Here is a 17,392-nt window from a genome sequence, read left to right as displayed (position 1 = left end):
ATTGGCCCTTACCAAATTCTTAGAAAAATAGGTCATGTTGCTTATCAAGTTTGCTTACCTACGTTCCTTTCCAACCTTCATAATGTCTTTCATGTGTCTCAATTAAGAAAATATATTTCTGATCCAACTCATGTGATAAGACCTGATACAGTACAATTAAAGAATAACCTTACATTTGATGCAATACCTGTACAGATTATGGACAAGAAGGTCAAAGAATTGAGAGGCAGACAAATCCCTCTAGTGAAGGTCATGTGGAATGAAGCTAATGGAGATATTACATGGGAATTAGAAAAGAAAATAACAAACCTTTATCCTTATTTATTTCAAAAATAAATAAATAAATAAATAATTTCGAGGACGAAATTTCTTTTAGTAGGGGAGAATTGTAACATCCATAAATCAATAAATAATGTATTATTTTATAAGCATTTTATTATATATTATTATTATTATTACAAATATATATATTAAATATTTTAGAATGTTAATAAAAAGAATACTTTAAAAAAAAAAAGAAGAAACGTAAAATTAATATATTAAGTTACGTAAGTATGAAATTAAATATGGTTAGGTAAACTGAACATATTAGGTTATAAAAAAAAATAAAAAAAATAAAAAAAAAATAAAAAGAAAAGAAAAAAAAGCCTTCACCATTATCTATTCAATTACCCTACGTCATGAGATGAGCTCATAAGCTAATAAATGCATGTAACATCACATGTTAAAGAAAGAAGAAAGATGAAATGAAAACTTAATCCATAACAAACCACGGTGACTAGAATTTGAAACAGAATTGAACAGTGTTACAAACCAAATAAACTAAATGTAATGATTAGGTGCATAGTATAAATAGGAGTAGTGGTAGACACTAAGACGAAAGAAAAAAAAAGGGGAGAAGAGGAATTTGTCGACAGTGAAGAAAATAGAAGAAGGAGTTAAAACGTTCACAAAGTTTTGGGATATATCTTTCGCAATAATTAAGGTAAGGGAATGAGATATCTATCATTTTATTTTTACTTTAATTATTTTTTTTATCTGTTCATAATTATTTTTATCTCTATATTTACCTTAAGTGAGGTGTCCCTAACCTCATTCTAGTTTATATTTAGTTCCCATTCCTATTTATTTATTTATATTCATCTCTAATTGAGTACTGATCCTATTTATATTTACTTCCATTTACTTATTTATATCTCCAGTTATATACTGGTCCCCTTCAATTATTTATATATATTATTTTTCTTTTTAATTATGCATCGATCATGTTTATTTAATTAAATAATTAAATGGTTAATATTGAAATAAATTTTACGATAAATGAAGATTTGATTATTGTAGTTGGAGGTATGACCTTGGGGATTTAAACGAGTTAGTATTACTCAAGATGAGATGTTCTTGAGTTACTTTGTTGGCCATGAGCTCATTTATCCTGACTAGTCACTACAAAATTAATCAATATCTTTATAAAAGTATAATAAAAATTCAGTTTCATGAACTTGGGAGAATTTTTATTTCATTTTATTTTATTATGATATGTTTTTTTTGTGATATTTGTCTCACTTCCCTATTTCTTTTGATTGTGTGCGAAAAACAAAATTTTATAACATCATCATAGATGGCTGCTCCGAACACACCTGATCCCTTCTTCGCCGACATTGTGGCTGTTTTTCCGGAAAATGCATGGCAAACCAATGTAGTGAATAATTCTGTAACATTTCAGGGAACGGGAAACTCTACCATTACTTTTCTCTCTGCTCCGAATGCACCGATTGTCGTCGAAGGACAAATCGGTGTTACCTTTTATCTACCCCCAACAGTCCAAGTGAATCCTATCCATAACCTTTTCCCTCCACCTGTTTGATAAACCGTATATGAGGGGGAAACTATAAATAAATAATCCTTCTTCCTCTTCCAGTATAGGAAATATAAAATGTACTAAATAATGTGGATATAGGAAGTATATAGTATTGTAAATATATATATAAATGTGAATATTTTAAATATAATTATATCTTAGTGTATAAATTTTCGTCTCTAAATATTTATAAGTATACTATAATAAATAGATTTTTTTTTTATCGCCACATATGTGCTCTAAATTGACGTTATATCTAGTTGTGTGGGACTTCCAACAATCTAGGACAGTGAACACTTTGAAATATTAAATTATGAGATAATTGGTCTCTTCTTATGTACGAGACTTTTTTTTTTATTATTATTAGTATAGTTCCAAATTTATATTTTAAGTTCAAATTTATTTATCAGTGAAGTTCAAAACAACAGGTACAAGCACTACTACAAAAAAGACTTTTTACATCGGTTATACAAGACATATTATATCAATCTAGAACCGATGTAAACTTCACTAATGTATAATAAATTGGATCATATTACATCGGTTATTAAATCAATTTTGTATTTAATTAAAAACCAAAAAAAGTTGAAAGTGTATAATAAATAACCAATGTAATATGATGTGGTTTTTAGAAAAATCGCTCACATGATCATAGTTATACATCCCATACTTCAACTCTTTCATGCCAAAACAAAAGACAATGCCAAAGAATTGGTATAAAATTCATAGTTCTAATTTCTTAGAAGATAAAGTTAATCTAGTAGTAGTAGTGTATCTAAATTTAAAGGAAACCCGAGAATATAAATATAGTGTATATATATATATATATATATATATATATATATATATATATATATATATATATATATATATATATATATATATAACTTAACGAGGATAACATTTTAACTTCAAACAAAAAGGTTTATAGCATTGATCTATGTGAATCTTCAAGCTCAATTTCAACACCCGTTTCAACCAATGTCTTTTGCTTTATCTCCCAAACAGTCCTGCAATTTCAAGCAGAATTAGCATAAAATTCTTAAGAATCACAAAATCACAATTCCCATAACCATAATCAAATGCATCAATCTTATACATGGTTAAGAATATTAAATTCCAACTAAACAATCCATAAATGATAAAGTTTTGGGTTTGTTCCATTTAGATACTTGTAACGTGGATAGTCACCACATGACGAGCGATAGTGAACAACTTAAGCTTCTTCAACTTCTTCCCCACACGTGGGTCATGGTAAAATAACAAGATCAGATATGGTGCCACCTTCATCAGATTGTTAATTATAATCGACGCTTGGTCCATTACAAGAAAAACGCTTATTACCGATGACAATAAATCATCGGTAAGGTCATAACTTCGTCGGTAACTATTTTTCCAACAGACTTTCGACGACCAAAATTTCATTAATAAACACATTGTTGGTACCGACTGATGGTTTAGATCCTTCGATAAATTGACGAACATATCCTTTACAAAAACCGTCAATTATTACCGACAAAAATGTCCTTCGGTAATTACCGACGACCTAATCCGTCGGAAAAACTAGTCGTGTTTGCATTGTCAAATGTTTAAAGTCTATGGCTTTTGAAACAAAAAACAAGACCCAACAAGTTAAATCGAGTGTTGGAAGAGTAAAGGCACCACATATGAATGAGTAACACAAAAACATTGACCAATTTGTGTTCCACTGCACACACACACACACACACACACACACATATATATATATATATATATATATATATATATATATATATATATATATATATATATATATATATAGACACATGAATGGTATTAAGCCAATTTCAACCCAAGTAATTTAATATTTCCTTAGCAAATTAAGTTCCCAACGATGGAGAAAAGCAAGTATGCGAAAAAGCTTGCATTTCTTTTTGGTCTCATTTTCATGCTCACTACAATTTAGATTATTAATGTGTTTTTTTGCACAAGAGTAACACAATTGAGATCAATTCAAACCAATTCTACCCTAAATCAATTAAACCAAAGCAACAACGCATATAGGCAATGACATACACAAGAGAAGGTTGAAGCAAATCCACAACAATGAAATCCATTACCTGTCGGTGTGGTAGTGAAGGCGAAAGGGCCCCTCGACAGCCACAAAAGCTTTACCCATGAAGACAAGCTTCTGCCACCAACGCCGGCAAGCTTTACCCATGACGGAACAGGACACTCAGGCACGTCATGAACAAGCACACTCAAGCCATGAACCTCACGGGAGATGATAGTGGAAGGCAGAGATGGAGCAATTCAGTCACGATTGGTAGTGGAGATGGCACGACAGTGTCAATGGGTCGATGGAAAGTGGGTGGGTAGTGGGTTTCGGCTTCGATGTGGTGGTTGATACAAAATGAAACAAGGGTGGAAAATGAAATTGGAAAGAAGAAAACCCATTCTAAAATCTAATTTCATCGATGACCTTACAGACGACTTAGATCAGTTGGCAAGTCCGTCGATCAATTAAGTAAATAATTTCATGATAGACGTTATAAACGGATAATGTCCATTGGTAAATCCAACAACGACATTTTTTGGTAATTCCGTCGGTAAACTAACACAAAAATGTCATCTTTTACATTACTGACGGATATTGCCCGTTGATAAACTCAACAACTTCATTCGTCGGTAATTCCATCGATAATGAACAATTACCGACGAATAAAAATTCGTTGGGAAGAAGCCTTCGGTAATTAGCATTTTTCTTGTAGTGGTCGACAATGCCTTTTCGCTTTTCTTCTCCCAAAAACGCATGGGTACTTTTTCAATGTGCGAGACACTCCAACACCATCCACCCTCGCCCCATGTGTGCCACCTCGCAAGGACCTGCTACGCCATTTGGAGTTTCTCCCGTGACCACACCGAGGTCAACAATTGCCACTACCAGAGTTCCAACACAAGTTCGTGACTAACGATTGTCACTGGTCTTCTCATCATGACTTTCACTTCAATTATTTCGTTTGTTGCTGATGTAGAGGTGTTGGAGCAACGAGAGGTTGCTAGAATTGCCAAAGTAACAACAATGTTGATGAGGACGGACCATGCGTCGACTGCATGAAATCCCAAGCGACACCAACAAAGAGATAAAAAAAGCACCATTAGAATGGGGTTTGGTGGCTTTGATAGGGAAGGTTGCCTACACTGATGATGACTATGATGAAAAAGTGATAACGAGTGACTACAAAGAAAGAAAGGAATGCCAAAATGAAAACAACAATGCCAAAATGAAAACAACAAAGAATAATCAAATGAAAAACTACTTATAAAAAAAAAATAGTTGCCATAATTTAACAAAATTAAAAATAAAAACTCATTTTAAATACTTATTAAATTGGTCCTAAGTTCAATCCATGTAATAATGTTTGAAATTTAAAAGTAAACACAAAATACAAATTGAATCATATATTACATCTGTTTCCTGTATAACAGATATAATATATCATTTTATAATAACGAAAATGACAATACATCATATTTTATATTGTTTTTAATTTTATATTGTTTTCGTAAAAGGTGACGTAGTATCTATTGTAAAAAGATAGTTTTATACTATAAGAAGGATAATTTTTTTAACACATATTTTTATGAATAAGTAAAAAGAAATTTAAGATACAACGTGGGTGAGAAGTATGAAAAGTCAAATCACCTACAAAGTGTCGTGTTTTATTAAATTGTTTAATCAATTGCTTTTGGAATTTTATTGGATGAGAGTTTATTTTAACACTTTTTGTATTAAAGTTCTTGACTTCGATTAGCTACTTTATAGAAATCCATATAATAAAATCTATTTGATTACAAATCACGTACACACTGATGTCAACGTTTTCATCATTCTCTTGCAATTTTAAATTCAAAATTTCAATCGCATTAGTCTAAAGTCAACCTCATTGATCACACACACAAGTACGTAAATGTTTTAATTTCTGGTGTTAGAGCTAACTTTAAGGTACAGATTAAGGTTCTCTCCGATGGTTTTATTTTCTAAAAATTTGAGTGTGATATTTAACAATTTAGATTTTCTGTTAGTATTTTTTTTATAAACTATATTAATAGACATTGATTTTAAGATATTAAAATATATAAAAAAGAATTTAAAGTACTAACGTTGTTATATTTTAATATTAATTAGAAGACAAATTAAATATTCAAACAAAAGAAAAATCTGAACTCGATATTTAAATGATCATTCAAAAGTATGGAATTCACTAATTACAAAAAATAATAATTTGTTTTTCTTTTTATCATGAAATATTTTATATATTTTGTGTGCTAACTTGATCAAAGGAGTAGTTAGTACAAAAAGAAAAGAAATAATTTTAATTATCTATCAAATATTTAACGAAAGAACATGAGGGTTGTTCTCACTAAGGGTCAACATTCTTGTCTACTATACAAAGTTATATTGAAACATATATTTTCTATTATAATACATTATAATCCCAGATATATTAAAATATTTATTTCACATACTGTTTATACAATTTATAGAAATTTAATCAACAAAATTATAAACGTATTAGCTTACGTCATGACGGACTATAGTTACATGAATCATGAGCTGATACTGATACATGAATATATAAATATATGTTAAGTGTTTTTTTAATATTTTTACAATTGAAATCATAACAATAATTATACATTCAAGTAAATATTTTTATATACTATTAAAATATACATTTCTTTAATTTTGATACACATAAATAAAAATAACAATAATATTAAGAATTTTATAAACATCATTTATGTAAAAGAGAATTCAAATTAAACTATACCAGTGAAAATACACGCGCAATTAAAATTTTATAATTTTATTATAAATAAAATTTGTTTATTTTAGAAAAATAGTTAAATTTAAAAAATTATTTAACTTTTAATAAAACATAATATGAAAGATAAAAGTAAAAAAAAAAAAAGTAGCCACAAAAATAAAACTCCTATATATAGGTATAAATATATTTATTATAAAAAGATATAATATACATAGATAAAAAGTTAAAGTCTGATTTTATCCATGTGAAAATTTATTTTTGTTTTCTTTTTCTAAATTTACAACTGTTTTAATGTTGATATTGCAACGTTTATTATATTGAACAAAAATTTAAATGATAAATACAGGTTACTAATATTTATTATATAATATCAATAGGATACTTTTAAACATTATCAAGATTTAAAAAATATATTTTATTTATTTATTTTAGAATTAAAATTAAAAATAAAAAGGATAATATACAAAATTGAAAATAATCAATTTATTTCAAGAATAATTTTATAAAATACATATTTCTCCTGCTTATTATTTATTTTCTTTTAATCTATATAGGCTTACACAAATAACTCACTTTTATTTGTTACATTTTAAAAATAACATAAAAAATAGTGAATAGTTTTTAAAAATTTATTCTCGAAGTAATTTTAATACATGTGTGTGTGGTAATTGAATGGCTCATCACAACTTGTTAACATACATTTATACGTCAAAAGCCTTTTGTTTGGAATAATATGAGTTGTTTGAGTTGTCAGGATATCCGAAGAGAGAATAATCTATTGAAATTATTCAAGAAATATGATTTTCGAAGCAGCTATGATCACATAATAATTTCAGTTATAACCTATGATTTTAAAGCATTTGAGTTGAATTAGCCACACAACTTTTTAACATATTATTTCAAATTTAGGCTTTATTATTAGTTAAAAATTATTAAAATTTTCAAATAAAGAGATAAATTTCTTAAACAAATAAATTTGATTTTCTAAAATTTGTTATTTTAATAAATTTCAGTTAATAATATAGTATATGTTTGAAAAAGTGTGGTTTGTGACACTTCTATATTTTTAAAATAATTAATTCCTTACTCTTGTTAATTTTCCTGTTTGAAGGGGGTCCTTGCTTTTCTTTATTGTAAAGAAACATCCATTTACCATTAGAAAGAGTAGAGCAAATTTAAAACTTATACTACCAAATATGAACTGGAAACTATAGTTAGAAAGTATAGTAATATGGTGGTCGTTGACTTAATTAATGCATTTGAATTTCAACGAGCATAAGAAACATGCTTAGTTGATTTTCAATAAATATATTTTGGAAAAAATATTATTCAGGAGGTCGAATGTGAACTTCAAATAAAAATAAAGAAAGTACAGGGCAAAGAGATTTGAGAAATAAAATAAGGAATACAATATAACTAGAGTTAAAATTGAAAAAAAAGAGTATAATAATATATATACATAACGGATATTTTAATATAAAAGTTATTCGAAGAAATGTTTTATTAAATCTTATAAAATACATTACTCATGTAAGTTACTGATTTTCTCACTTTGTATTTTCTATTTAAAAGGTGAAAATAAATATATCTCTACCCATGAATTTAAATTTTCTACTAGATTTTTACTGTGTTTTTCTGTTGTATCTTCAAGATATATCGATAGTCACAAATTTTAAAATATCTCTACCCATATATGTTTAATACTTAATGGAGGGCAAAATAAAAAATCATTAAAAAATTTAGACTCTTCTATCCACCTAGTATGATTTATATGAATAATGCGTAATAATATAAGAATATATTTTATTTTTATTAGTGTTTAGGATATGAGAAATGTGAGCCCATGGACATGATTAATGTCTTAGAGTAACAATTCTCAAAATCTATTTTCTTGATTAATGTATTGATAGTGTAATTTGCTTTAGTCATTTATAACTTTCTATTATATGCTGATAATCGGATATAATTTTTTTTTGTCCTCAATGGTGATATGTTCTCACGAGCTAATGATGAAATATGTAATAGAATAAATTGCATTCGAGTGAACAAAAAGTGACACGAATGAATCGTTAAGTTAAAAATCAAAATAACTCAAGGCAGAAATCACATTATACATAACTTGAAAATAACACTTGAACAAAATCTATATATTAATTAACAAGGTGAACTCTTTATGTGAAAAATAATATGAAATTAGAAGACAGGGTGTTTTTCTTCGAGGATATACGTGTCAAAATATTTTCATATAAAATATATATAATATATATATATATATATATATATATATATATATATATATATATATATTTAATGTTTTAAATTCATATATTCTTAAAGATTTTTTCCATAATATGTATAGTTTATTTATATATTGTGAAGCAAAAATTTTCTTATTATGAGTTTAGTGTGATTTTTTAATATATTTTGTTTTCCTTCTTTATATTTTAATTAAATTTCATTTCATGACATATGATCGATGAATTTTGAAGTATTAATATAACTAAGATGTAAAAATTTGTAGTAATAATTAGCATGAATTTATGTGTTAGCATAAACTCATTTATAAATTTTAAAGGGAGAAAACATATGTGCTTTATCTTTTTCATAATTAGGACATAAAACTGTCTGCGTTCAAGGTGACTAATTTTATTTTATTTTTTTTATCAGGAAAGTATAAATGTAAAAAGGTGACGAATTAAACTTTCTTATAACGTAGAAACTTCGCTTATGCCGATGATTTGTGTTTAAGATTTAATATTAAAAAAACCCGAATATAATAATAATAATAATAATAATACGAGACGAACAGCAGTTTTATATTACACCACTAACAAGTGGAGCAAGTAAAACTTGTTTTGTGCATAAAAAATAAAACTTATATTCTCCTTTTGCTGGGGGCGTGACGTGAGTGTGTATGTATGTAGTAATGATGCAAAGAACTAAGATTTAAGCAGTTAGCACAAGATAATAAATTTTGAGTTAGAAATTAAAGGGTGCTGAGGTGGTGTTGGAGATGAACACCAAACAGTGTCGTGGTGATTATAATCCTTGGCGATTGGTGCAAAACTCATGTATCTCATGCCTTGTATTTTCAAAAGAGAGATCATCAACGCGTAAGAATCCTGCACCACCATTACTTGCGGTAAGACGAATGCACTCAAAGTTTGATTCAAGAAGTAATTCTCTGGTACGAGTTACATGTGTATATTCCAATGTGTTCCACGACCACAAAATGGTTGAACACTTTCCCAGGAAACTTGGAAGATGTTTCATAGTCATTCTTTGGTATACGTGGCAAAGTTTTCTTAAATTCCTACCAGAAAAAAAGGGAATGTGGGGCCAAAACTTTACACGGTGTTGCCGGCCATGAGCCCTAGGGTTCCACCTTTTCAAACTTTCTATTTCTTCTGAAACAGTACCTAACATGCTTCTGTCTTTGCCATCACGATACTCCAATTTACTATTTTCACAGTCGAGTGCCGGCCAAATAAATATCTTTTTCTCAGAAAAATTTTCTAGTCAGTGTTTGTCTTCCTTTGAAATTATTCATATAAAAGAAGAAAATATTCCTAACTAAAAAAAATCTACAACAGGTAAGAAATGAATATTGTAAATGAATATTCACAAATAGCAGTACGAATATTTTTTATACAAACATATTAACGGAATGTGTACAGATATTATAGTATCTGTACTTGTGAATATTTGTATCATACACGCTCTGTTAACATCTCTAAACACAATCCATATATATGAGCAATTAATAGTATAACTGATATTAAACTTGATCTTGTTAATTATGTAAATATTTCATATTTGAGTATCATACTTCAGATTATTAAGAGAAAATATTTACAGACACTTAAAAGTCTCTCTCTACTTAAATAGAAGAAAAGAAAAAGATGATATATTTATAGAAAATATGATGTCATAAAAAGAGAGATAAGCGTGCTTATTAAAAAAAAGTTGTATTCTATTTAAAACAAATAATTGAGATAAAAGATTTCACTAAAAATGATTATCTAACTTTTTAACAAAAATTAATCATAAATAAAACTTGTGTTATTGAGGAGCCAACACAACATGTACATAGAAAATTAATTAACAAGGATCAGATATTGTAATTTAGACTCGCACATTCAAACCCCTAAAAGTCGTTCTTCACACTAACATTATTAGATTTAGTGCATAATATCAACACATGATATACTCTATAATGTTATTAATAATTTTGTTTTGAATTTAATTCCCACAATTAACGTGTGAGATGAGAGTCATATTATTATTCTTTATATACAATTTTTTTATTGGTATGATAATTATTGAAACATGTAGCGAACCAATGCTCAAATTTTCACTAAAAGAGGTACATAATTGGAGTACCTTATTGTCCACTTAGACTAAACAAGACTGAAAACAATTACATTCCAGTTATGGTTATAACTTTCGCACTTTGGAACATGTCTGCCTAACGCAGAGGAAAAAAAGAAAGAACATATGAATTAATATATGTCTCAAATAATATATTTATATTCAAACTTAGTATATATACACATTACTATTTAAATTAAATATTGCTCAGAGTAATTAATTCTATGCATGTGACCAGAAACACTCAGAGTTCATCAAGTCAATAAATAACTGAACCGTCCAACCAAAAAGTAAGTCAGAAAGGAATAATTACCAAGTGTTAGTTTATTTGGGTAATTGGTTTTCATTAACTAGTTGACTTAATAAATTGGGTTAAAGGATTCACCGACAATTGAGATATTATTCCTTTTTACTGCTCACAACATTATTTGTGCTAGATTTAAAATAAATCCAAAGTGAAAAATAGTGTACATACCGAAAACTGCATACATATCATTTTAATCTTCAAAATTGATATAACTGTTTTACGATTAATTTGGTAATTGATATTTTAAAATATTAATTTGGATTCTAAATATTAGGCTTAAATATCTTTTTGTCCTCATTTTCGTAGTGTTTGTTGCGAATAGTCCTCATTTTCACAGAATATTTAAAATGGTCCTCATTTTTACCGAATGTTTAGAATGGTCATCATTTTCACAATTCGTGTTTTATTTTGTCCTTTTCTGTAACGCCGTTTAAATCATTAACGGATCATTGTACATGTGGTACGATTTGTATTATGGTGTATTACGTGTATTGTACAGGTGTCTTAATTAGATATTCAGGGATAACTAAGTGAGCTAGGGTTTTGGTAGAGAATGTTTGGGCAGTTGGTGAGTTTTGGCAATCTTGTTCCTCCATTCCCAATTGGTATTGCTGCAATCTTCTTCTTCCTGCAATCTCATTATACAGGTATGTTACGGTCCCAACATCGACAACCGACAAACAAACCAACTAAAATAATACCCCACTAAACCCCACCTACAGACACAAACTACACAAAATCATGGAAGTAATTTAGAAACCATGCAGAACATCACAACAGTCGAAAGACAAACAAACCCAAAAATAGAATTACGAAAACCCTAACCCACGAGCAAACACAACCCAGAAAACCCTGAACCCACTTACCTCGTTGATGATGATTAACTAGAAAATTGAAATGAAGAGTGCAACTGCAATCCAATGATGAAATGACAAGTATTAGCTGCTTCCTCTGCAAATCTGAACTCAAGAAAGACGAAGATAAAGAAATTTCTCTAATTGCAAAATTTTCCCTAAATTGAAAAATTAACGTTAATTAGTCACCTGTACAACACACGTAACACACCCTAATACAAACTGTGTTACTTGTACAATGTTCCGTTAATGATTTAAACGGCGTTACAGAAAAGGACCAAATAAAACACAAATTGCGAAAATGAGGATCATTCTAAACATTCTGTAAAAATGAGAACCATTTTAAACATTATGTGAAAATGAGGACCATTTTAAACATTATGTGAAAATGAGGACCATCCGCAACAAACACTACAAAAATGAGGACAAAAAGGTATTTAAGCCTAAAAATTAATAGCATAAGTCAACTTATCTTTTAATATATTGAACTAATAAATTTACTCGTTAACTCGACAAATAGTTATTTGGGATATCCATTAATTTGATCGTTGACCAAATTAACAACGATAAACAAAGTCAAGATCTAACGGTTTTTATACAAAGGTTGCCCATAGTTTGGTTCCCGATCATTTTTTTTTCTTCTGGCACAGAAGTACTTTTTGCCATGACTCAACTACACTCATGATAGCAAACATTATTATAGGAAATTAGTTTTAAACCCTACGTATGAATGGATAGAGAATAAAGAGAGTTGTCTACTATATACATTAATAGATTGGTATAATCTGTGTATAAATAACAGTCTTATGTATATTGTTAAATTTATTTAAGTAATGTATGGACAAGCTCATCGAATGTGTGTTGCAAAACTCATTTAATTAGTGAATGGACAAACTTACCTAATATATGTTTTTATACTCGTCTAATTAATGCATGAAATGACTTGTTTTATGTTGTATGCACAAAATACTTGTTTAGTTAGGACATGGATAGACTCATCTAATGTGTATTATTAAACTTGTCTAATTAGTGTATGAACAGACTCGTCTAATTTGTGTATGAATAGACTCATCTAATGTATATTGTAAGATTCATCCCGAATTGACATACTCGTCTAATGTGTATTAATAGACTCGTCAAATTTGTATATGAAAAAAACTTATCTAATGTATACAGTGGCGGAGCACCGTTGGTGCAGGGAGGGGCAATGGCCCCCCCCAAAATTTTGAATTTTTTTTTATATTTTTTTATATTATATATATTTTAATTTTTTTATATTATAGATATTAAAAAATATATTATAATTAAATCACATATTTTATTTCTTTTATAAACATAATAATTAATATTAATTAATAATAAAATATAAAATTAAACATAATAAAAAGTAAAGAATAAAAAGATTTATCAAGATATTTTTTTATTTTTTTATTTATTATGGTTTGAGTTTCTCACAAATTGTTCTTATATTTCATTCTCACATGTTTTTTCTTGTTTGTGAAGAGAGAAAGATATATTACTTTTGCTCTTATTTATCCTCTGTCCTCTTCCTTCCATTCTCATGGAAGTAAAGAAGAAAATAATTCTTTGGTCTCAATTGATAGTGAAATATTAGTTTAATAATTTATTTAATGATCCTCTTTTATATTAATTATTTATTTCATGAATATAGAAGAAAAAATATTGTACTGTGTTTTTTTTTATAACCGAATCTTAATTGTGGTTCCATTATATGTCTTGAGTTTCTCACATATTGTTCTCACCTATCTTCTTATGTTTCTAAAGAGAAAAAGATCTATTATTTTTGCTCTCATCTTTCAGAGGTTTTCTTCCATTCTTGAAGAAATAAAGAAGTTAATTCTCTCTTGTCTCACTTGATAGTAAAATATGAGTTTAATCAGCCTCTTGTATATTAATTTTTTATTTTATGAAAATAGAAAAAAAATTGTACTTTGTGTTTTTTATAACTGGAATTTAAGTGTGGTTTGATTATTATTGAATTTTCTTTTGACAATTTTTTAGATATGTGTGATTTTTTTAGTTATTGTTATACTAAATTATGTATTTAATTTTATTTTATTAGTGACAATAATTAAATATATAAATTTTTGATGTATTATTTTGGCTCCTCCAACAATTCTCGTAAAGATCCGCCACTGAATGTATATCTCTTTCTCTCTTACACGTTCTTGATTTTATTTTTTTCATTTTAAATAATTATTCATCAATGGAAGCCTAGTTTTCTTAATCGATTCACATTTGCAACATGAGGTAAATCCAAAATTGAGGTCGTTCTTTTTCTTTTAGATTTTGATTGAGATTTTAATTTGAAAATTAGTTGTGAATTAAAATTAAATGATTTTTTAGTTCTTCGTAAATGTGTTCAATATAATTATTTAATTAAATTTTTTAATTGAATCGGTTAGTTGTATAAATTTTAATTTTATTTTATTTTCAAATTAAATTTATATGAAGTATTTTGATCATCATATTTTATCTTTAGAATTTTGCAATTTTCACTAACACAAAAAATCCTTTTAACGTCCGACATTTTCGACCTTTGACGTCTGCCCAAACACCGACGTCGTATCGGGTGACGTCAAAATAATGTCGGAAAAATAGCAGACGTCACTTGACGTCGGTCCTTGTGGGAGTCCGACGTTATCCAACGTCGGGGCCAGTAATAGCAGACGTCAATTTTCGCACCAGAAAGAGGGAAAAACCTGAGCAATTTAACGTCTGTCAGAGACTGTCAGACGTTAAATAACGTCGGCCCTGCAACAGTCAGACGTTAAATTACGTCGGCCCTGGTATAGTCCGACGTTAAATTACGTCTGTTAGGGCACACCAGACGTCAAACTGCTCCATTTTTTTAAAAAAATTTGACTGTTTTTACAATATCCACACACCTGAAAATCAGAAAATTCCCAGAACAATTTCATAAAACTTTCAGCACAATTTTAGAGTTACAGTTATATATAATAGAACTAAAGTTTCAACATATATTCTAAACTAATATAAATAACAACAAACTAAAAGTTTCAACATGAAATTCTTGTACAATAAAGTTTTTAAAACGAGTTCTAATTCATGTGGTATCAACTCCATCTCTCCAATAGATATGCTGCCCATTCCTGTCTTAGTGTGTGGATAATGTCATCTGGTAGAGGTGATGGATTCTTGAATCGCTGAAAAAGTAATACAATTTCATTATGTATGAATATCATTCTTTAAAGTTTGATATGATTTATAATATGTGAAAGATATATATAATTACCTCTATCCATTCATCTTTAACTGCAGCTCGAATGATTGTTCTTATCCAAGACATGACATAATATTCACATTCCCATGAATCTTCTTGCTTGTTACACTGAACATTACAAATAAAATAAACACATCAAAGTCATAAGTTGACATACAGAAATTAATAACTTTAAAATGAATGAGTTCTAACCTTTGGATATATGACTTTAAGTTGTTGGCCTCTAGGTTTACCCACAATTCTAATGAAATTTTGGAAACATAAAACATATATAAGTTTTTATAACTAAGTAGATACATAGGTTAGGATTGAAAAAAAAATAATACTTACTCTTGTAACATGTTTTTAAAAGCTGGTGGAATCTTCCTATGGCATGAACAAAACCATACAACTAGGCATTGTCTTGGAATGATGAGACAAAGTTGCCAATGATACCTACCATCAATCACAAGTACTTAGCCAAAATAATTAATAATACTTCACAAAATATTATTAGCAAAAACACTTACGAATCAATGTATGGCGCAAAGTAGATCTCTCTATTTGACTCAACCATCCATGTTTGCAAATAAAGTTTGATTTGGTCAGGTGAGTTTCCCGAAGGTTGAATTGTTTGAGGTTCAATGAATCCATAGACGGAAGATCGACCTTGGTCCACAATGACTTTGTCCATGTACCTACAAGAAGACAGTTAGGTATAATATTAAAAGGTACTAATTCCTTGCTTTAAATATGAAATACAATAAAAAAAATCTTACATGCACCATAGTTGTATGACTGAAATATTTAACATCTTGTCTCCTGTAATGATCTCTAGTGCATCATTCAGGTTTATGTACAATGGGACATGACAATGGAGGCCAAATACTCTTAACTCCCACTCTAGCTCTACCGGTCCTCTTTTCAACTTGTGTAATTTCAGAAGCAGCTTTCCTAGAGGATCATCTTCTGCTTCCGCCATTTCATCATCTTCACGTATAACACGTGGACGTCGGACCGGCTGTTTTTCAGGACGAGTGGACTGAAATAAAGATTTAGAAAGGTTTGACGTTAAAAGTTTTATAAATTGTAAGATTGAACTACTAAAAACATGATGTCATAATACCTTTGGTGGGCTAAAGTATGACATGATCAATGCTTTAGGCCAAGCAATAAATGTGCCTAAAGCTTCCCCAACAAATTGGATTTCTGAAGTTGGCACAAGCACTTGGGCATGGGGATCTCGAACTTCATCAATCATCACACGCACATGATGGGGCAATAGAGGAACACCATGGATAATCTCCCCACCCTGAAGTTGTCGTCCTATGGCCACTACGCGTGGGGGGTCTTCATCAACCAATAGCTCATACTGACTTGTGTAGTCAGTATGATCTACACCAGAGCATGAGCCTTTTGTACTCACACGTTGTCCTGTTGGAGCTTGAGTGGGTAATTCCATGTTCTGTTGCTGCATGGACTGAAGCTTTTCTTCAAGTGTTCTTTGTATTTGTTGTTGTTGTTGAAGTTGTTCCATAAAACGTTGCTCCATAATTCCCATGCGTTGGTTGAATCTTTCCTCCATTTGTTGCTCCATCTTCCTCAAGGCCTCTTGACTCAACGATTCATTACTTCTTTGTGGAGGACCAAAGTAATCTCGAAGACCAATGGCACCTCCAACACCACGCACACGTCCTGGGTGCTCTGGCCTTCCAATTGCCGTTGTGAGTATATCGTCCCGACCATGGCCAACAAACGAACCCTGAGTCTCTTGCTCAATTAATTCATCCTACACCACAAAAGAAAGTTTAATCAAAAGGAGAAACATATGAACTATGATAGTCAAATAAGGTTTGTACTTACTATTTTTTGAGATATGATTTGAGCTGATTGTGATGTCATTTGCCCATCGGACTTAGTCCGAGCAGCCTTCCACATCTAGTA

The 17,392-nt window shown here is 29.3% G+C and overlaps 1 protein-coding gene across 1 annotated transcript; it reads right to left on the bottom strand.

The window, feature by feature from the left end:
- Positions 1-16,630: 16,630 nt before the first annotated feature.
- On the bottom strand, positions 16,631-17,386 carry LOC114165591 (histone-lysine N-methyltransferase 2D-like). The gene is made up of 3 exons (XM_028050176.1): positions 17,312-17,386; positions 16,719-17,237; positions 16,631-16,657 (listed from the first exon to the last, which is right to left on the bottom strand). Exons 1-3 carry the CDS (start codon positions 17,384-17,386, stop codon positions 16,631-16,633), a joined length of 621 nt encoding a protein of 206 aa, XP_027905977.1.
- Positions 17,387-17,392: the final 6 nt, after the last annotated feature.

This window comes from Vigna unguiculata, chromosome 10 (assembly GCF_004118075.2).
Source record: "Vigna unguiculata cultivar IT97K-499-35 chromosome 10, ASM411807v1, whole genome shotgun sequence".
NCBI lineage: Eukaryota > Viridiplantae > Streptophyta > Magnoliopsida > Fabales > Fabaceae > Vigna > Vigna unguiculata.
Note: the sequence above shows the minus strand (reverse complement) of the source record. Positions and strands in the feature narration are given on the sequence as shown.

Coding starts and splice junctions, on each gene's coding strand:
- LOC114165591 (XM_028050176.1), bottom strand. CDS start 17,386: ATGTGGAAGGCTGCTCGGACTAAGTCCGATGGGCAAATGACATCACAA. Junction 17,238..17,311: donor AAATCATATCTCAAAAAATA/GTAAGTACAAAC, acceptor TTTGTGGTGTAG/GATGAATTAATTGAGCAAGA. Junction 16,658..16,718: donor TTCCTCTATTGCCCCATCAT/GTGCGTGTGATG, acceptor TGCCAACTTCAG/AAATCCAATTTGTTGGGGAA.